The following is a 21,867-nucleotide window of genomic DNA, read 5'->3' as shown; positions in this document are numbered from 1 at the left end:
GGAAGGACAGACGGACAGACTGAAGGAAGGACAGACGGAAGGACGGACTGACGGACAGGGGCAACGCTTAATGCCCCCTCTGGACTTCGTCTGCGGAGGCATAAAAAATGGCAGAGGCACAAATGACTTCTCTATCAATAGTAGTTATCATTCCACTGACATTTTTTTGCGACTAGTAATGTTTACAAATCGTTTCGGTTTCGTGATCGTTAATAAACATAAAAAAAGAAAATCACACATACAACGATATGAGGTGCATTTTTTAAAATTCATTATTTGCCTAAAGTGCACGTCACGGCTAGGCATTCCTTCATATCATTATTTCTTTATCGGCCTAACAATGCTTTTTACGAATTCGGTGGAGGTGTACCGTGAGGAATTTTAAAAAGAAATCAAAGGACACAATTTTTTCATTCAATTTATCAGAAGTAAAATTAAATCGCACTGTTCTCATTCATCCATTTATGACATTCCTATCTGTCTGGCTGGTTCTTTTGATCTAAAGCTTTGCCATGCTCACCGAATGAAGAAGAGTAGACATGAGAGAGGTGGAGAGACAGCGAGGGTTTTGGGGGCGGGGGAAAATGGGGAAAAACATAGAGAATGTAAAGGGCCGGGTAGAGGGGAAAGCATAGAGACGTGAAATTGTCACGAACGATTGCGGTTCAAAAGTTTGTCCTTATTTGTATGTCTGCGTTACTCGAATTAGATAATATTTGAATGACAAATTCATGCATTCCCAGGTTCGGCACCGATTTTGTAACTCATTAAAATCTTGTTTTGCCTGGTAAAACCAGTTCGGGGTCGATCAAGGGTCTGGTTCAGATTCGTTAAAGGTATCTTGCATACAAAAATCACGTTATCTTCAATTAATGTGTTCGAGTCTCTACTTCAATAAATCATTGCCTGAGTTTTTCTCCTCTCATTCTTTACCCCGTCTCCTCAATTGCTAATTAAATAATTATTTTCAAGGAACCTGCAGACCTTACAAGCTTTTTATTGACTTTCATATACTATAGTCATTGCTACTACGACACACGTTGTGAACTGACCTTAGCTATCTATTTACACTTTCATTATGTATGGTATCTTTGAATGGACACTACAGTCCCATCTTCTTAATTGCTAATTTCATAATTATTTTCAAGGAACCTGCAGACCTTACAAGCTATATTTTTTTTCTAATGCAAGTTCCTTCATATTTCACTTTCATTTATTGCCACTGTCATATTTTCATGCATCATAATCAAATATATTTCTTGTATGTTGTGTTAATAATTTGTTATGTATAATGTGAAAATTCAACTCAACTCAAATCAAATCATTTATTCACATTGCCCAGATTAGCCATGTCGAAGCCAAGCCCACCTTTCAGTTATAAAGCTGCTCTAGTCCGAAATTGATATGGATTGGATAAAAGTACTTAAATTAAAGTATTCCAAACGGTTACGTAGTAACACATTTATTCAAGAATACTTTCTTTTTTTATTTGATGTTTTTATGTTTAATTATGACCATGAATCTGTCATGAGGGAACTGATGACGTCGCGTTCCCATTTCCCATGATTTGATTTAATATTTCATAAGGAATATATTATCTTCGCTGTAACAAGATAAGTTTCAGAAACGACGGTCTTCCACTTTAAAGGAAGAGTCAATTTAGTTTTCAGATTTTTGAAGAAAAAAAATGGAAAGATATGTAATGTTTCACGCAACAAAACAAAAAAAGAAAATGTCGGGATATGACCTCATCTTCATGATTAAATTTCACGATGGCACGACTTCACTGTCACGACTATGACGCATATGACTTATGTAAATCCTTGAAAATTCCAGAAGTTAATCATTTTCTTTGTCCAATTTCAAGGAACTGCTTAGCGAATCACTTATCTCATCTATTAAATATTCAATTCTTTTCACTTTCGCACGTGGTTACTCTTTCAATTACACCTTTCCATTTTAATAAATAATAATCATTAAAACATTAAAAGGCATTTAATACAGAAGTTTCTAAGTGCTCAATTTTCTGACTATCAATTTATTACAGTAATTGTAAGAACGATGAATGAGCTACCAAATATCAAATTTTGATGTGCCAATGCAAGATTCAAGCAAGTAAGATTTATGCATTTTTAAAGAGATTTAGTCAAGTCGAGAAATATAGATAAATATAGTCATGGTTGTTGCCTTGTTTATTATACTTACATGCACTAATAGCACCAAATATGGACTCGAACGACCAATATACAATAATGAAGAACATCTGAAGAAAAACATATGTTGAAAAGGAAAGAAGAAAAGGTGGAGATTCGTTTAATAGCTGGAGGCGCGAAAAAAAAAATCATAAATCACATCGAATTATACATGTAGGACAATCTAACTAAGATATCATACTTACATACTTTTCATCAGTTGTCCTTACGATATAAGGACCTTACATCAGTTTCCATGATAAATGATTTACACGTGTTCTTCTTATTTTCTCCTTTAATTTGATAAATAATTCTCAATTTTTAGGATTTGCAATATATTTCTACTTTAAGCAAAGAAATTAATTCAGATTAACACGCGCGGGGTTGTGAAGAGGGGGTGCTTGGGGAGCTGAAGCACCCCCGCGATTTGCCAGTGGGTGCTGCGTGCTTTATTCACCATAGGCACCCCTCCCCCGGAAATTAGGTAGTTATAAAATGGCAGAAATTCCCCGACCAGAATCATCTTCACCTTCCAAAGAATCGTTCCAGGGACCTGCAGGTTATTCAAGATCTCGGGCGACGATTTCTTCATCTTCTTTATTAACTTCCGACCTTCACTCCAGCAAGTTTTTCCATTGCGTGTCTAGCTTTACGTGACTCAGATCGTATCTTCTCATTCTCTAATATTCATCTTTCATAATTTGAACTTAATGTTGTTCTGTTAACATGGTTAAGATGCTTTGTCCCACTTTTTACTGATAGCTTTCGATAAACATTGACTGATTTATGACAAAGATATAATTTCCCCATTTTCTTCTTTCTCGTCCTCACCCTTCTATACTCTTTCTTTTATACATATAATTTTTCTTCTCCCTTCTTTTGTCTTTTATATTTATACACCCTAACCCTAGACCCTATATCACAAAATAAAAGGTAAAAATTCCTTCCACCTGATAGATTTTCGTTAAAACTTTCATCGATTTTCTATCTCTCACTATTCACTTATGTTTATGGAATAAGTGATGATCCAGACATTTAGAGGGGCAGACACAGCGCTTGAAGTAAAATTTCCACGAAGTTGCTCGCAATTTTTTTTAGGGGAAGGGCATGCCCCCAAGCCCCCCCCCCCATCTACACACCATTGATGGAGTAGATCCAGGGACGTCACAAGGGTGTTTTGCCCACTGGAGCGCAAACATGATAAAAATCAGTCTGTTTTCAATTGAATTACAGGGGGTGTATTGAGTAAACCATGCCCTTCTTCCTTCTGTATCTTCATGATTTTCTCCTTGTTCTCCTTTTTCCTTTTTCTTTATTAAATTTAAAAAAATCACAATCACAAATATCAAAAATAAAAATAAAAATGATTATATTTATGCGTGGGATTACTGGGATATGTTTATCAGACACATTTTCCCATTCTCCCTTCCATAAGAAAAAATGTTTTTATCCTCCATGGAATCTATATTACTTGGGCTACCAGAGAGCTGCTCGCTGATGACATCGATATTAATTTTTTTTAAATTATATCTCCTATTTTAGGATGGATTTTAATCAAACCTTCACCAATGCTTTTGTCCCATTTGTCTTCTTTTGGTAATTCAGTTTATTTTCAGGGTAGATGCCCCATTCAAGTATGATAGATACTCCTGGGCCACGTCTTACAAAGAGTTGAGATTGATCCAATCAACCACAACTTTAGAAAGCCAGCAACATGAACATCTGAAATGCATGTTTGTTCAAAATAGTTTCTAGATATGTTGTTTATTCAAAAATTCATTGTTTTCTTGTGAAATTCAGGGTGCTTCTCTTTGTTTACACAGGACATTGTTTAAAATTTCTGTAGTAAATATCATGACAATTATCATTGGCGGATCCAGGATTTTCCAAAAGGGGGGGGGGAATTTCGGGAGTAAAATTTTGACAACCCCCCCCCAAAAAAAGGGTTTTGAACCACAAATTAAGGATATTTCGTTCCCGGAAAAACATTGACAAGCAAAAAAAGGTCTTTACCTACACTTTTATGGTATTTTTACATGACGCATTTTTAATTTTTAATTACTGGGCCCCCTTTGCCCCCGCGCCTGACAATGATGGCTTTCCATAGAATTAAGGTTGATGGGATCGATCGTACAACTGTTTGTTAGACGGGATCATAGAGATATATACTTAATAACGCATCTCTTTGGACGGGATCTTGAACATGAATCTGAAGAGCAATAGGGCACACGAGAGTAATTCATCTGCGCGCAAAGCATGCCAGACAGGCGTAAGTAAAGATCACATGACTTTATTGATTAAAATAATTCATTAAAAATAGATCAAATGCTTGTATATCAAAAGAAAAACGAAAGGGATAATGCTATGTTCATACTCTTTCATAATTAAGGCGTTTGGGGAGGCTAGACTGCATTTTTGTATTTCATTTTAATTATTATTACCCACAATGCAGTTCTGGTTTTTCTGGCAATGAACTGGCCGAAATTATGGATAGTTTTATTTCAGGCCATTTAACTTTTGATTGAGCTGGGCACGTACCTGATTAACATATCAAGTCTTAATGTACTGTTAATTTTGACTAATGTCAGAGAATTAAAGCAAAATCTATTGAGGGATTGATTTTTAATGATTTTTTGATGAGCTATGATATAACACGTGAGTGAATGGGGGTCTGTAATACTCATGTGTGCCCTATAAGCATAGGCGGCGGAAGCGGGGGGGACGGGAGGACGTGTCCCCCCCTAAATTTTAGGTGGGGGGACCGTCCCCCCTAAATTTTTTTTTGCTAACTTTTTTTTTTTTTTTTTTTTTTTTTTTGCTTGTCAATTTTTTTCTCTGCGTCCCCCCTAAATTCACGTGGACTCCCATTGAAACGTGTGTTGTCCCCCCTAAAATTTAGGTTGATTACCTTTTTTTTTTTTGCTTGTCAAAAATTTTTGGAGCACTTGTCCAATTTTTTACATGTGTCCATCCCAAAATTTCAGGTAGACACCCCAAAAATTTTTTTCCTTCCGCCGCCAATGCCCTATAAGCACGTACCATGCCGGTAATATCCCGTATCCTCTCTTCGATGTGATCCACCCTGAAATAGAAGGCCCCTATGAAGCATCCAAGAAGAAGATGACGGGCTAACTCCAGGCGGGATAGGATGATGGTTCGGTATTGCTTGAAGTTACGGTTAGATAGCGTGCAAACCTAATCATGATGTGAAGGATAAAAAAGTTTTTTTTAAATGTAAACCAGAGTATAAACTTGGTTACGCCCTCAAACATATCGAAATGTGAAAAATAGAAACATATTAAAGCTGAAATGCAAGTTTGGTTAGGTTCTTCAAATTGTTTGTTCTTTAGAAGTTTATTGCTATTATCAGCAACCAGATTAAAAAGATAATGATAATTGGATGTCACTTTTCATCATTAATAGCGATCTGGAAATAATCAAGAAGAAAAAGATTAAGATGATCATGATGGGAAGGGACTACCTCTAAAATCATCTGAATATTACTTCACCTATTATCTGTAATATCGATGTTTTCCCTTTTTAAACACTATTTGATATTTGAATAATTATAAAATTGAAACGGAAATCTATTTACGAGATCAAATATTTGAGCCATTGTAATGGCACATGCAGTGAACGCATTAAGGCTAGGCACACACATTTTCTTTCTGGAATTCAATAAAAAATGATCATCTCACATGAGAGGAAACTGGCCAAAATGGAGTGGTCTTGTTTTTATTTTGTTTTTACTTTAAGCTTTAATTTGTGCAATCCTTACTTGATGCCAGAAGCTCGTCGGCCATTTATTGTTGTTGTCCTCCTTGAAATGTTCCCTGATCTGTTCAAGGTCATGCAGTCCAGCAATGGACATTCTACTGACCATTGGTTGCTGCATGGCGTATCCGCTCTGGGCAAAAGAGGCCCGGACGCCCCTAGGTTGGCGCACCGCCCCCGTCCCACTGGATTGCTTGTACCGGGAGCCGAGGCCGGGGAGGGCCATTAAGATGGAACGACGTGGGCTTGGGCCTGGCTGGATCTCATCAACAGAGAGGGCTGGAGAGAGGGAGAGAAGAATAGGGGAGGGGGGAGAGGGAGATAAGATGGGGAGAGGGGGGGGGGGGAGGAGGAGCGTAATGAATCGAAGATTCGATATTTTCTTGTCTTGTAATAATCATAAAGTTTGATTTTCCTCTCTGAATTTAAAACATTATCAATTACAAAATATTACATCACGAAGTAGACGATATATACAGGAAAGAAATATATCTTTTAAATATCGAATGGGGAAAGATTGAAAATGTACCGGTTAGAGGCCACCAGTTCGAAATATGATTTTTCTCAAAGAAAAAAGTATGTGACGCTCTCAATTCAATCGGAAAAGTGGTTTCAAACACATGTGGGGCTTTGGAAGAAGACGGGCACATGTTTTTCATATTTGCAAATAATCCCAATGTAAATCAAATTTCCTGAATCACCGCAAGACGCCCCCGTATATCAATAAAAAAAGTTCCTACAACCACCGATTGACCCCGTCCTCTTTCTTTATCAGGGGATGGCGATATAGTCATCACTTTGAAATTCTTGAAACATTTTTGCATAAGCCCCTCTCCCCCCCCAAACTACCAAACCAACAGCACCAATCACCCTCACGCCTTTATATTTCCTCTAGAATAAGCGCCCCTCGAACATTCGTATTTCCTTTCTGCTCATTGATGTCAAACTTCTCAACAAAATGTTCTCCATAAATAAGTAACGTCAACCACCAGAGATGCGTATATACCTGCCACATGATTTGGATTCTATGCTATACGATTAAAAAGATTTATAAAGAGTCTTCTTCAGACTGTCTAAAGTTACACAGTCAAAACACTGTTTATGATTATCATAACAACGCCGTTTACTATATAAGAACATTACAGTAGTTTTTTAAAACTAAAAAATTTCCTTGATTTATAAAAGAATTAAAACATCTACTGGAATCCGGGGGGGGGGGGCACTTACATTGACGAGTGGATACCATGCGTGACCAAAAAAAAAACACGTAAAAAGGATGTCCTTTTCACGATAGGGCACGTTACGTACGTAACGTGATAAAGGTGTCAAAAACACAAAAATAATGAAAAAAGGGTATCTATTTCGCTCGGAAAATTATGTGTTTAGGGTCGCATTTGCAGGGATGATAAAACAAAATAAAAATGTTTTATAAAGGATGTCCTTTTTGCCCCAACACTTCGTGTTTAGAGTCTGATTTGCGCGAGGTGTAGAAGATGGGGTCGTACTAAACCAAATAAGGTAAAGCCGACGACCTAAGGACCCGTAACAATAAAACGTTCCTGTACTTGTTTGGGGGTTCATTTCAGGGAATATTTGCCATGAGTATCGTTTTGTTTCCAATACATGTTAAGGGTAGGGTTTCACACGCCAATACTTGTTCAGAGGTGCATTTTCAGAATATGGAAATTACGTGTTTTAGGGTGCTTTTCGAGAACCCATGGTCGCGCATGGTATCCACTCGTGAATGGAATTGCCCCCCCCCCCCGGGACTGGAATGTTCAGCGTCCTATAAAAAATCAAACAATGCCACTTTTTACAGTGTACTGGCGCACAACTACAATATGCTCGTAATCGTAATACAGGGGGTGCCATTGGGGAGGGGTCGCCCCATGTGATATTTTTTTTCTTTCAAACAATGATTTTGATCAAAAGGGGGAAGGAGAAAAAAAACAGGAAGAAAGGAGAAAGGAAAAAAATACCAAAAGAGGGGCTTGGTCATGAAAATATTACTCCTGTCGTTTCGGTGAAAAAGTAGTGACGTCATCTTCATGTCATCTTCATCTTGCTGTCCTATCGAAATAGCCTGATGCCCCCCCCCCTTGGTAATGTGCTATCAGATAATTGCCCCCATCCCAGTATTTCTTTTGGAAATTCACAGGGTAATGACATTGGCATTCATCAAAGATTAAAACGACGCAAAGCTAAAAAAATAGGAAAGCAAATTTACAAGGCAACAATATTCAAAACTGACTAGTTTGCCTATTCAAAATAACAACAACAATAATCCAACTTAAATTGAAACTTGATAATATATTTAAGTTAACGCACACTACTTCAGAGAATATCAACCATCATGGTAATAAAGAAAGTTTACTATAGTAAAGAAAAAAATAAAGAAAGACAGAATATTGAAAGTGTGAAAGAAATTGGATAAGGAATGAGAAAATTGTGCTGTTTGGAAAATGAGATCACTGTACTTCTCAAATTGGTTACCAAGTAGATTGTAACAAGCGATAAGGACTACCCTCCCACGTGTCATGTTCTCATTTCTATAAGGAATTTGTGATTCTCTCCTCTAAGAAATTTTTACTCTCATGGCGATGATAAAAATCTGAGTTAATTAGTAAAAAATGTGACATTTAATCATATTATGTATAAGGAGCAAATGGGGGAGTACTTCTTACTATATATAATAATAATATAGGTTTTCCCGTCCAATTTCATCAGAGTTGCAATTAAATTAATGAAAGGACGTTCAAATTCGAAATATTTCGTCCACCCTCTGCACACATAGTTCATTTTCATTCATTTAGCATTCAATTCCGTTCTATATCATTCCTTTGAATTTTGTAGAAATTCAATTTAGAGAGAAGTTTATTCAAATTAATGGCCCTAAGGTGTCATTTAATTTCGCGACGACGAACTGTTCGTTTAATTTCGCCGAAAACACCATTTTCAATTTCATTTATCGGCACACATATTTGCACTTTAAACTTCCAAATTCAGATATCATGTTTCTGTATTCATTTTTTTTTCAAACTTTACCCTATATTTCTATTTTTTGCGGATCTTTTCAGTTAGAATCATTTTATTCCATTATGTTTGATAAAGACGTAATTCATGCAACACTTATAGGATATGGTTGTAAACGCTTATTCTTTTAATGATTGATGAGTGGGTGCAGGGGCGGATCCAGGATTTCCCAAAAGGGGGCACATTTTCCGGAGGAATTTGACGATTAAAAAAAAAGATTTTTAACCAAAGAATAAGGGTATTCCGTCCACGAAAAAAAAAAATAATTGTGCCTCTAAAAGGGGGGGGGGGCACGAGTCGGCTGTGCCCTCCCCTGGATCCGCCATTGAGTGGGTCGATGACCTAGTATGCCAATGGTAGGTATTTTTTCTTCATCATCTTGTTCTTTTTTATTTTACATAATGGTATATAATTTAAATCGTTTTGGGGAAGGGATGGGTATCATGGTATTGACCACATTCTATAGTTGAATGAAAGTGGAAAAACGATTTGTTGTTCCGATGATGTTTTTTCAGATGGATGATACATTTCAGTATAATGGTAAACATCCAATTAAGAAGTAAAACCCATTTCCATAATCATTCAAATGAAGTAAAAAAATAAAAACGAAAAACACTGTGCATATCCTATAAGTGATCGCATATTAATGATTTTGAATTCCTAAACCTTCGCAAGGAGGGTACCGTTGCGAATTTGAAAACATCTCTTCGGCTATTTGAATTTGCTCGATCTTTATACTTGTTTAAATGAAATAACCATGAAATCGCATGCCAATATGATTAAATCAAATAAAGTATTTGGGTATTTAAATGTTTATCTCATAGGTCATTCGAATTAGTTGCAAATTGAACTATTACATCATTAAATCGGTTGAAATTTTGACGAAATTGGACGGGAAAACCTATAATAATAATAATAGCGGTATTTATAAAGCGCCTTTTGCCTGAGGATACAAAGCGCTGCTATTATTACCCCGGCTTTAGCTCGAGCTGCCATCACCGGCGCTCAGTGCATGCAAGGAATATCACGATATCGATATATTGGTGGTCAATTTTGAACATAAGTATGATAAGCATTTATCACGTTTATTGTCTATTATTAAAGAAAATTGATTTTCCACTAAGAAGTTAACAAATCAAAATATAAAAATAATTTTTATACAACATACAGTATATACAAAAACGTACATATCAGTGAATGAAAAAATAATGACCATAGTAATGAATTCCAATACATTCAAATTAAATTGCGAGCCATCTATTCATCCTTCCAATATCAATCTTTGATCAAACACTATTTTTTTTTATCAATAAAAATTATTTTTGCCTCTTTGTTTCTAGTGTTGCTGTTGAATGAATGTGGTCTATATTATGGTTGTTCTCACTTATATGTTTGTATTTTGCCTCCGACGAAGATTCTGCTAGGATCAAAAGCTTAGGCCCCCTTTGACTCTCTAATTTACTCCATTGGCTCTCTTTTCTTAGATAAGCAGTTTTCAGCAGCTTTTTTTTTGCCAATATTATATTTGTTATCATTTGTTATTGTGATCATAATCATAATCTCCATAAGGATTATAAGTATACATGGTATAAGGGTTTTCCACACAATTCAACAAAAATAATTACTTTCTTGTTGTTTGTTCAATATTGTTCAAGGGCGTAGGCTGGTTTGAGCATGGGGAGGTGCACATCCTGGGGAGGTGAAACTTGATTGTATGGGGATGTTTATCTTGGGGAGGTAGAACTAAAGTTTGGAAAAATCTGCTAATGAAAGCGGAAGGGGTGCAAATTTCGTTTTCGCTAGCCAGTGTCGGAACTCCCCTGCCTCAGCGGGAGGGTGCACGTGCACCCAGCGCATCCCACCCCCCCCCGTCCAGGCTACGCACTTGTTGTTTTAACTTTCACCGATCTATGTTTCTCCTCTATGTTTCTTTTTCCGTCCCCATATAATGTTCATTATGAATTATTCAAGAATGATAATGAGAATAATAATTGGCTCTGATACTGGGGAAAATAAGATGGGTGTCGCACTCACCTAAATTGAAGTGAATCGAATTTTGCCCTTCTTCCAGTCTACTGACTTCCTCACTGACGGTTCGAACCTCGGACCCTAGAGGCGTCAGCTCCCAGGTCTGCAGGCGAGCGGCCCGGACTAGAGTTTCTTTTTCCGCCCGCGACCCTTTCATTTTATCAACTGACGAGAAAATGATTTTTATAACCAAACTTTACGCTCTATACACCAATTAGGTATAAACTATGCACGTTTGTCTTCAGAAAGTCATTCGAGTAAACTGCATGAAATCTGTCTCATAACACTAATAGCATTTTGAATCACTTTGAGACAGTGGACAATAATGTGTAGCCTATTATGAGATTTCATGAACAATGTTTTAACAAATTAGCGCCCCCCAACCCCACCAATTTCAATACCCAATTTGGCAATTACTCAATTGGAAATTCGCAATGGATTGTTGGTTCATTCTTGTGAAGGACAAAATCGTTTCATCATGTGCAATTGTTATAAATTTTCTTTCCTGATTGTACGAAGAATCTTTAACATTCTGAGATTAATCATATTGTGAAATTTTTTGAAATATATCATTTTAGTGATGTAAAAACATATTTTCCTCTAAAAATATTGTCTTTTTGTTGAGATTTTTATGACATACAAAGGGATTTGGAAACTTATACTCTTGCTCCAGGAGCATGAGTTCTCTTTTTTAAAAATCAATGTTAGGTGTCTAAATCAATCATGCACATTATAGTCATGAGTCAAGCATGATGCATCGAGGGCGGTAAGTCTCATTAATTAACTTGATTGTCACGTTGATTGTTACGGATACTTACTAACGAAGTCGGCCGGGTTATAATGCTGAGAGCAATGCAACCCCAGATGGGCAAAATAATCAGTCACTCGACCAGCCTGTCCGAAATACATAACCTGAATGGATACATACATTAAACAAAATTTACTTTACCACGTAAACATGCTCGAATATTAGAGACAATTAGGCCTCATGATAAATTGGGTTTGTTAAATGTGCTTTTGTAATCAGTTGTTGGCTAATTCAATAATAGGAAAAATATGATAGTATTAACATATTATTACAAAAGGTGATAAAGTTATGTTATTTTTTTATCTTTGCAGTTTTTATTCGTCATAAAAATAATCAAAGTATACAAAACATATCGTTGCACTTCAATTAAAAAGAACATTCTATAAGTACATACAACATAATCTTAATTTACAAGAAATTTGTACCCCAGCGCTGCCGACAGGACGATCCATTAACCTTTTATACCTTTTAAAGTTATGTTATTCCAAATGATGATGATCATCATCACCAATGACAACAACTCCACTAGCATCACCATACTCCATAATAATGATAATAACAATAATAATGACAATTATCATCATTATCGTCACCATCACCATAGTCATCATCATCATCATTGTCACCATCATTATCATTATGCTCATCATCATCATCATAATCATCATTATCATCATCACCATCATCAACATCACCACCACCACCATCGTCATCATTATCATCATCATCATCATCATTATTATCGTCATCGTCACCGTTACCATTATCGTCATCATCATCATCGTCGTCGTCGTCATCTTCGTCATTATTGCCATCATCATCACCACCACATCACCACCACCACCATCATCTTCATCATCTTCATAGTCACCATCAACAACATTATCATCGTTGTACATGCAGACGTCGTCGTCATCATCATCATTATCATCATCATCATCATCACCTCTCCATCCGATAAAAGAAGAAGATTATCGAATGTTCTGAATGTATGACTCGAAGGCTGATGAATGCATGCTACTACAGTCTTCCCATAACGCCTTGCGTACTTCTTCAACATCATAATCAGCTCACTCGCTCCGTGAGAATCCAATCCCGATGTTGGTTCCTGGTTGTCAAGTTTAAAATATAAAAAAAAATGATAACGGAAGATTTCTCATAATTTTTCCCATTTCATTAAGACTTTGCAAACATAGAGTTAAACAAAAACAAAGTAACAAAAACTCTTCAACTGTCATCATATTCCTTTTTTGTTTAATCTATTAAATAAAAGATACGAGAATAGATGGCGGAGGACAGAGAGAAAACTACCCTGGGAGCTCTAACTATCTGAACTACATAGGTGAGAAAAAGACGAACGGCAAAGTGAACTCAGTAGCCGTTTAGTCATGACTTTGTAAGCCCTACAGAAATGTACAAGTTAAAATATGAAAGCACAAAAATAATAACGGGACTTACACAGCAAAAACTGTGGTGTTAATCGGTGTACATAGAGGACCACACCAGTTATTTTACACCGGTGTTAAATTGGTGGTGTTAGTTTTACACCTATAGGTGTTATTACAACACATATGGTTGTTACATTTATACTCTTTGGTGTTATGTTCAATCTCTAGGATGTTATTTTAACACCTCGGGGTATGGTCCTCTATTAACACCAATTGATTTCAGTTTTAACACCACAGTTTTTACAGTGTACGATGATTATAGCTGCTATATTTAAATAAATTTATGACGACTTAAACTGAAATTCAACGCTGATTTTTTTTTACATGAGACGAGACCAGAGCGTGTGATTACATGATTTATAATTTCATATAGGTTTTATTTTCATAAATCTGTAACGTTACAAAATTTTGATATAATAGCATGCTTATGCTGAACAAACAAGCATTCAAAATTGATACGCTACATAAATGAACGATAAATTGCTAATTTGTCTACTACCAACTCCTCTTATTACATTTAAGGCCATGCCGTTCATCAACACTTCGTTTAACAACCATTTGGTCTAATCATCACTTCGTCTAATCACCAGTTCGTCTATGACAATGTCGTAACACAAAGCCTAGCAAGTAATCGTACGCTTGATTTTCGAGATTGATTGTACATTGTGGTCGATGCAATCAATTGTAGAAAAAAAAATGTTCTACGATCATTGCTAAGCTTTGAGTTACGGGACCCTGTTCAGTAGTTCTTGGGTGATAGAAAGAAACAAGAACAAATCCAGAACTGCAGTGACTGGAAGGTGGTATAGGATGAAGACAAAATACCAATGGCCTTCCCTCCAGAAATAATCACCACGTCAAGTAGACCAGATATTATAATTTATTCACCTTCAACGAAGGTAGGAATAGTTGTAGAACTGACAGTCCAAGCAGAGGAGAACATGGCTCAAGCAAACCTCAGAAAGAAGTGCAAATATGAGGATCTCATCAGAGAAGGAAAAGAAGCAGGATGGGAACTTGTTTACTTCCCAGTTGAAGTGGGATCTAGAGGTTTTACCGGCCAATCACTGAAGACCTGCCTCAAGTTCCTTGGTCTGACAAAAAAGGAAATCAAGGTTGCACTGGATGCTGTGTCAAGAGTGGCACTACGTATACTTCGTGGCTGTCAAGAAACAACAAGACCTTCGGAAGTTGGGAGCTAATCACAAGACCATATACCCCTCCGATAGGAGAAAACCAGGAGGATGCCCAACCCAACCAAAATTGTCATGAAGGATAGGTATATACTCCATGCCATGTGACCAGCCATTCCTTGAATGGAGGCTGCATTCGTTTCGCCATATTCCATAATGCAGATCCTACATTGCGGTTACCAGTCTTGGTGACTGCCTGGTAAAGTAGAGGCATTCACTGGTGATACCTAGCCTTACCAGACATGACCAATCATACTGAAACAATAAGATATCCTGACAGTTCCAGCAGCTGGAGAGGGAGGGTTCCCGGGACAAAAGCGCTCAACCCACCGCAGCCCGTCCCAAGTCGGGGGCAGCTGCTAGGGAACATGTTAGAAAGGCACAGGATAGAGCATTAACCTGCAGCTTGATGATCTCAACAACATCGAGGCTGTGCGTGTTCCTAACCAACACTGATGCACAGATCAAGCCAGGAAGCGGCCAGACCAGGCCATTGTTTTTCAACGATACCTTCATAACATGCTCGAGTATTGAACAGTTGTCTAACCTCACCAACCAGAACCTATACTATCATGATCAGTCACCAGGGATTGACTTCTCCTAACGAGGAGTTAAAGGACAAGTCCAACCCAACGGTTGATTTGAGTAAAAAGGGAAGATTCCAAAAAGCATAACACTGAACATTTCATCAAAATCGGTTTTAAAATAAGAAAGTTATGATATTTTAAAGTTTTGTTTAATTTCACAAGACGGATATACATGAATGCTCACCCTAGTCGGTATGCAAATGAGGAGACTGATGACATCATCCACTCACTGTTTTTTTGTATTTTTTTATTATATAAAACATGAAATATTCTTATCATCTCTTATCAACAATCAAAGAGATTGTCAGATGGTACTTCTGTTTACAGAACCGAACTGGCAGGTATCATGCTTGCCCTTAATTGGCTACACCAGCTAGATAACCTTTATGTAGGTACAGTTATTTTCACAGACTCCTTAAGTGCTTTACTGGCATTAAAGAATAACAAAGAGGAAAATTTCATTTCGGAAATACTATTAAGTTTGTCCCATCTAAAATTGAAAAATATTGATGTTAGGTTTGAATGGATCCCCTCCCACTGTGGAATACTGGGTAACGAACGTGCTGATTTTCATGCCAAAGCAGCTCTCAATAAACCCATAGAAATAACAAATTACTTATGTACGTCCGAAGTGAATAACATTTTAAAGATAATTTCTTTTAATCAATGGCAGTCTAGATGGCAAAACTCCCCTAACACCCACTATAAAGTAATCCAAAAATCGGTCTTACAATCACCGACTTGCTCATTAGACCGAGCAAGAGAAAAGATATTCCGTCGACTCCGGTATGCTATTGTATTCAGGAAATTAATGTATCAATGATAAGTTCAACACCTAGAATTCTAACAGATTCAGCAGGTTCAGAATTACCAATTAACAAATGAACATGGGCAGGAATATGTCTAGGACTTTTTGTTCATTCAAGAGCAGGCTTAACTTTATTTCTTATCATTGATACATTAATTTCCTGAATACAATAGCATTGTGAAAACTAGTTGGAGATTTGGGAACTAAAGAAATCAAATTCAACATTATTGTGCCTCAAAGTGTCCCCAAGTGGTAATAAATACCGAGAAAAAAAGTATAGGTCCCAGCACAAAACCCTGAGGAACGTCAAATTCAAACCCATCACCCATTTTTAATTACTACCGACCGCCATTCGTTTTAAAGGCAAGGTCAGTGTGTCAAATGTAAATGGGCCCTGTTGTACAAAGAGTTACGATTGATCTGATCAATCGTAACTCTATGGAAATTCATCAGTGTCATAATTTTTTCTATGAAAAATTTGCACAATGTCCTTTGTAAACAAAGGAAATCACACAAAATTGTTAAGAAATTAATGACTTTACAGATATACATTCATATCTAGAAATCTTTTTGAACAAACATACATTTGATATGCTGATTTTGCTGGCTTTGCATAGTTGCGATTGATCAGATCAATCGCAACTCTTTGTACAACAGGGCCCCAATTTTGATTTCTTGACTCTAAAACCCCCAAATAAATATTTTGAACAACTCTCTATCAAAATGGAATTTGTGACCCTTAAATTGGCAGCCACCTTGGAGTTAGAAGTTGGGGGTAATTCAATTTAGCAAATAGATGTTGCATGTCAAGTTTTAAAAAAAACTTTACCCCTAAATCATTATTTTTGTCAGATTTCTAGGTCAAATTGCCAAAAATATTCTCAAAATTGTCTCTAGCTGAATTCTCCCAAATTTCACAAACCCTTAGAAAAATTGGCATACTGGCTATTTTTTCGTTATAAAATTTATTGGAGCACAAATGGTAAAAAAAAATCTATACACTACACATTCCTCACTTGAACCTGGGAAGCGATTCGCTAGGTCCATTGGAGAGATTGAGCGTTGACCACAGACTGTAGGTGGTTGGACAATAGGGTGACCCTTTGATTATGAGCAGAGCCATCAAGGGATTTAGTCAAGTGAAGGAAGCTACATCTTGATTTGAGTCTGTTTTTTGGCAGGTTCATACTTAAAAGAGTGGATGAAGATGGTTATCTTCTTGCTTGTTTTTTCCACCTATGCTGATACCTCTCTTCTGATGTGTGGATGGGCAATACCACACTGTAGCTAGAGATCATCTGCTCTTGTTTTTGTCGCAGCCAGTAATTGCTCTGCAAGCAGCATTCAGGGCTGTATCAATCGTGGCAGCATGTGATGACCTAAAACGGATGAGGACTGCATACTCAGCAGTCAAGTAGCAAAGAGCAGGAGCTGTCGCACGGATGGTTTTGCACCTGTTCCCATTTTGTGTTGGAAAGCTTCTTCAGGATGCTGTTCCTTGCTCCAACTTTAGCCTTTGTCTTGGCAACATGTTCTTTGTAGGAAAGGGAAATGTCTAGGGTGACGTCAAGGTAGATTGGCTTACTGGTGTGTTCCAACCATTTTCTATACCATCTGACCCTTAGTTACTGATCTGCATCTCTGTTTTTTTAGGTAGAAAGCACTGAGTTGAGTTTTCTCTGGATTTGCCCAGAGATGATTTGCAACGTAGTAAGGAGTCAGGCCTACCAGAGCATCGCTGATTGCTTTTTCATCTCTTCAAAGGACTGTTTGTGTGAAGCAATGCAAATGTCATCAGCGGACAGGTAGCTCTCATTATTTGGTGGATTGGTTGGTCATTTGTGTAGATGATAAAGAATATGTTTCCTTGTGGGAAACCTTTTGTGTGTCAGCCATGCTACTGGAACCACTGAGATTCAGAAAACCGTTGATTTGAGAGCATGTTCTGAATCGTCTGTGTCAGGCTAAGGTCCTTTGTCATCTCAAAGACTTTCCTTGTGAGTATTCAATGATTGTGTCATAAGCTTCAATGTTGTCAACAAAGGCTGCTCTTTTTATCAGCCCTTCCTCGAAGCAATCTTCAATGTACTTTGTCAGATTCAGCAGTTAACTAGTACCAGACTTTCCAGGCCTAAATTCTGCTTGTTCTGGAATGAGGAGCTCATCCACCAAGGGAGCAATGTGGTGGAGTAGGAGCCTTTCAAAGATCTTGTATGACAAAGCAGAGATATTGGCCTGTAGCTCTTTGGACTGGCTGGTGTTTTGCCTGGCTTGAGTCAGGCAACTACCCTTGATTTCCTCCATAAGTTTGGCATTATGCTTTCACTCAAAACAGTAGTTTAGCATGTCAAGCCGCCGATGGAGTGCAACAGGTCCAAGATGTTTCATCTGTTCACAGATCGAGGACATCGTCAAATCCAGCTGCCTTGCTGATCTTCATTGCTTTTATAGCATTGCGCAAGTCGTTCATGCTGAAAGTTCTTGTGAATCCAGATGACTCTTGGAAGGCTATTCCCAACCTTTTAGGTTGGAACTTCGTGGGTTACCTTGGCTGTTCACTAGGAGCTGGCTGGCCACTTGGCCGGCGGTAACTTGGGACCTACATGTAGATTGGGACTTTGTACAGTCGATCATTCCCAAGGATCCGAATCTGGTGTTTCTGCTGGCCCTGAGTATAGCTTGTATGGCATCCTTGTGGAATATTCTTCCTTGATGATTTCTTCAGCAGCTCTAAAAATGTGTCGTAATGAGTAGGGAGTGCAGGGAGGTTCTGAAGATATGTATCCAGATCTATGGAAAACTGCTCACAGTTTACTTTCTTCAGGTTGAAAAGTCTGCAGGAGGGAACTTTGCGAGTGATGTTTACCATGACATCAGGCAATTTGCAACATTGATATTTATCATATAAAATTAAATTGATTAACCACTATCAAAGCAACAGCAACAAGCACATCAATAACTAGCAATGTCTAGCAACCTACATGTATACTTTGGCGGAAATGAAAGAATAATCGGACATATTTTTATTAAAATTTGTTATTTTCTGGTGTAAATGGAGCCGTTACCATGACAATAGGCAATTTGCATCATTGATATTTATTTATAAAATCAAGCGTTGCCAAGGAAATATCAATTTTATCATTCTAATTAATTAATGCAGAATACTTACCGTAATTTTGCTTTAAAAATTGAATTAATGGGTCAAGCCTTTCGCATGTAGATTAGTTCGTTTTTACTGTACATCCCACCATTACCTTTTTCAACAGGTTATTTTTTACCAAATAAGTTGGTATTTGGTTGCCATGGCAATGGTCTGAGATGGTGCTTACACAATTACCAACAACCATATTAATTTTTAGAAACCTAAACTTAGTGGAAATGAAAGGATAAAAACGTGACTCTACATGATTTTATCAAAATTTGTACTTTTCTGAGAAAAATAAGATGTTACCATGGCAACGGGCCATTTGCAACATTGATATATATTTTTAAATTCAAGCATTGTCAAGGCAACATCAATTCCTATCATTCCAATAATCTCATGCAAAATACTTATGTAGTTTTTGTTCTAAATGAGTGGGAAAAACCCAACGCATGTAGATTAAGTAGCTTTTATTGTCTTTCCTGCCATTATCTTTTTTTTCCATGTTATCTTTTTTTACCAAATTAGGTATTATTTGGTTGCCATGGCAACGGAATGAGAGTGCATTTATACATTTAGCAAAATCACTCCCTATGTTTAACACCCTAATCGCAGGGAAAATGAAACAAAAAACAGATTATACAACTTTAAATAATTTTTTTTTACTTTTCTGGAGGAAAAATGAGCCGTTACCATGGCAACGGGCTAATTGGAACTATTTTGATGATCTTAAATATTTCTACATTTAATTTGTATTTAATCGGAACCTTGAATTCAATCTCTTGGCTAATTTATATCATGTTTATCTACCATTTACATGGGAATACATGTTATTTTTGAGAAATTAATCGGTTGCCATGGCAACGGTCGAAGACGGCATTTATAAATTTGGCAACAAGCAGATTCGTATTCAGCACCCTAAAAATAGGAGAAATAGCACAAAAAATCAGATTCTACAGAAAATTTTTGGAATTCTTACTACTTGCCGCCTACTATAAATGAAGATCTCTGGCGAATGAAAATACACCCAACGGGACAGTGCAATTCATGTCCGGAGAAAGAAACAATTGAACACTATATTGTGAAATGTCATAAGTATTTAATTGAAAGGTCGATGCTTCTTGTCGAGGCAGACATCGCCGATCCCGAGGGAATTCCCAGGCTCCTGAATTCTTGGGACCCTGGTGTCCAAAATGCACTGGTCCGTTTCGTTCAAAGAACGAAACGTTTCCAAAAAGAATAATTCGATAGGATTTTTTTTTTTCTTTTCCGTGGCGGAAAGAGAGAAATATATATATTTGATTAGTATATTTATTCATGTAGATACACATGTGTGTATATATATCATTTATATGAGTATAATGACCATATAAGATGATGGTCCTTGTTCACTTTAGTTTTAGAATAATATATATCTCTTTTCTCTCTAGGTTATATGCCTTGTATTCAGTAGAGCTTATTATCCATTTTGAGAAAAAAAAAAAAAGACAAAGGAAAGAAAGAGTTAACAAAAAAGGAAAAGAAAGGGAAAGGAGAGGAAGGAGGAAAAGGGAAAAGAAAAAAGAAGAATGGAAGGAAGAGGAGAATAAATGAAAGGAAAATAATAAAAATGAAGAAATGGAAGGAAAGGAAAAAGAATATGTATATGCATGTGTGTATATATATGTAGGTTATTTACTAATTCCATGTTCATCTAACTTACAACTTTGATTTAACAATGCACCATTCCATTTATTAAAGCCCTTATTTTGGATGCCCCATAAATTTCGAATCATCCTAACCTCCCCATATCAAATTTTATCATTTTTATACAAAGCAAAACAGACATACATGTATTTGATTGGTATATGCGAGATCATTTCACGGGAAAAGACTCTATCATTTTTATTTCTATTTCTTTTTCGAGTTTCAAGACTATAGAGTATCCCAAAGGGAGCCCCCTGTCTACACCGGAGAGACAGGACGATGTCTGGACGGTGTCGTTAGAAAGGACGGGATCATGCGGTAACCTGTAAGATACGATAGTCTTTATGATAATAATAATATAAAAAAGAAAAGAAAAAAAAAGAAGGAGAGGAACGATTTTTTTAAAGACACGTCGAAAAAAAGAAAAGAAATAATAGTTGGCCTAACGAGTTGGCGATAATAGTCAAATATGACTGGTCGCCATTAATTTTCAACAAACAACAAATATTCAGATTTTCTCCTCATTGTCAAGTGAAACAACATCCTCCCTGAACCTGTGGAATAAGCATTTTTTTTATATGGTTCAGTCAAGTTGGTCCTTATTGTCAATTAATGTAAAAAAGAAACATTGTATAATTCAAACAATAAAAAACAACAAAATCAAAAGGTGAGTGAAGGACATCATTGTCCGTCTCATTTCCATGTCACTGAGTTGTGCATATCACTATTTGGAAAAAAATAAGCGAAATTTAAAATGACACTGATAACTTTTTTATTTTACATCCGATTTTGATGAAATTTTCAGTGTTATGCCAGTTTGATTCTTCTCTATTAATTCAATTCGACATTTTTCTGGGGTGGACTTGACCTTTATTAATACCGGAGCTTGTCTTCAGGTATCCATTCCCCTTTTTTACTAAGAATATCCAGTAGATGTAAGATTCTCCCCCCTCCCCAATCAGATCCCTTCGTAACATAATAGGTCCATCCGATAAAGGTCTGCGCTTAAAAAGGACTTTGGATATTATTACAGTGGACTTAGCCCGGCAGCTTTTTACAGCCACGCACAAGCATTTTAAGAACGGATTCCTGACATACCAATTTACACCCCTGGGTCGAGTGCGGCAAAATGTAGTGAATGCAGAATGCGTCGTGGTCTAGTGGTTCT

The 21,867-nt window shown here is 36.9% G+C and overlaps 1 protein-coding gene across 1 annotated transcript in view; it reads right to left on the bottom strand.

Annotated features, from left to right (window-relative positions):
• The window catches only part of LOC121427919 (ABC transporter G family member 9-like), a 36,785-nt gene that overhangs the window by 10,920 nt on the left and 3,998 nt on the right, over positions 1-21,867 (bottom strand). Inside the window, exons 5-9 of the mRNA XM_041624496.1 lie at positions 12,782-12,943; positions 11,846-11,939; positions 5,971-6,245; positions 5,232-5,387; positions 2,206-2,263 (exon numbers count right to left, since the gene is read on the bottom strand). Coding sequence (XP_041480430.1) covers positions 2,206-2,263; positions 5,232-5,387; positions 5,971-6,245; positions 11,846-11,939; positions 12,782-12,943 — 745 coding nt within the window. The remainder of the gene's footprint in view (positions 1-2,205; positions 2,264-5,231; positions 5,388-5,970; positions 6,246-11,845; positions 11,940-12,781; positions 12,944-21,867) is intronic.

Source organism: Lytechinus variegatus, chromosome 14 (genome assembly GCF_018143015.1).
Source record: "Lytechinus variegatus isolate NC3 chromosome 14, Lvar_3.0, whole genome shotgun sequence".
NCBI classification, from domain to species: domain Eukaryota; kingdom Metazoa; phylum Echinodermata; class Echinoidea; order Temnopleuroida; family Toxopneustidae; genus Lytechinus; species Lytechinus variegatus.
The sequence above is the reverse complement of the archived record's forward strand: the minus strand, read 5'-3'. Positions and strand labels throughout refer to the sequence as shown.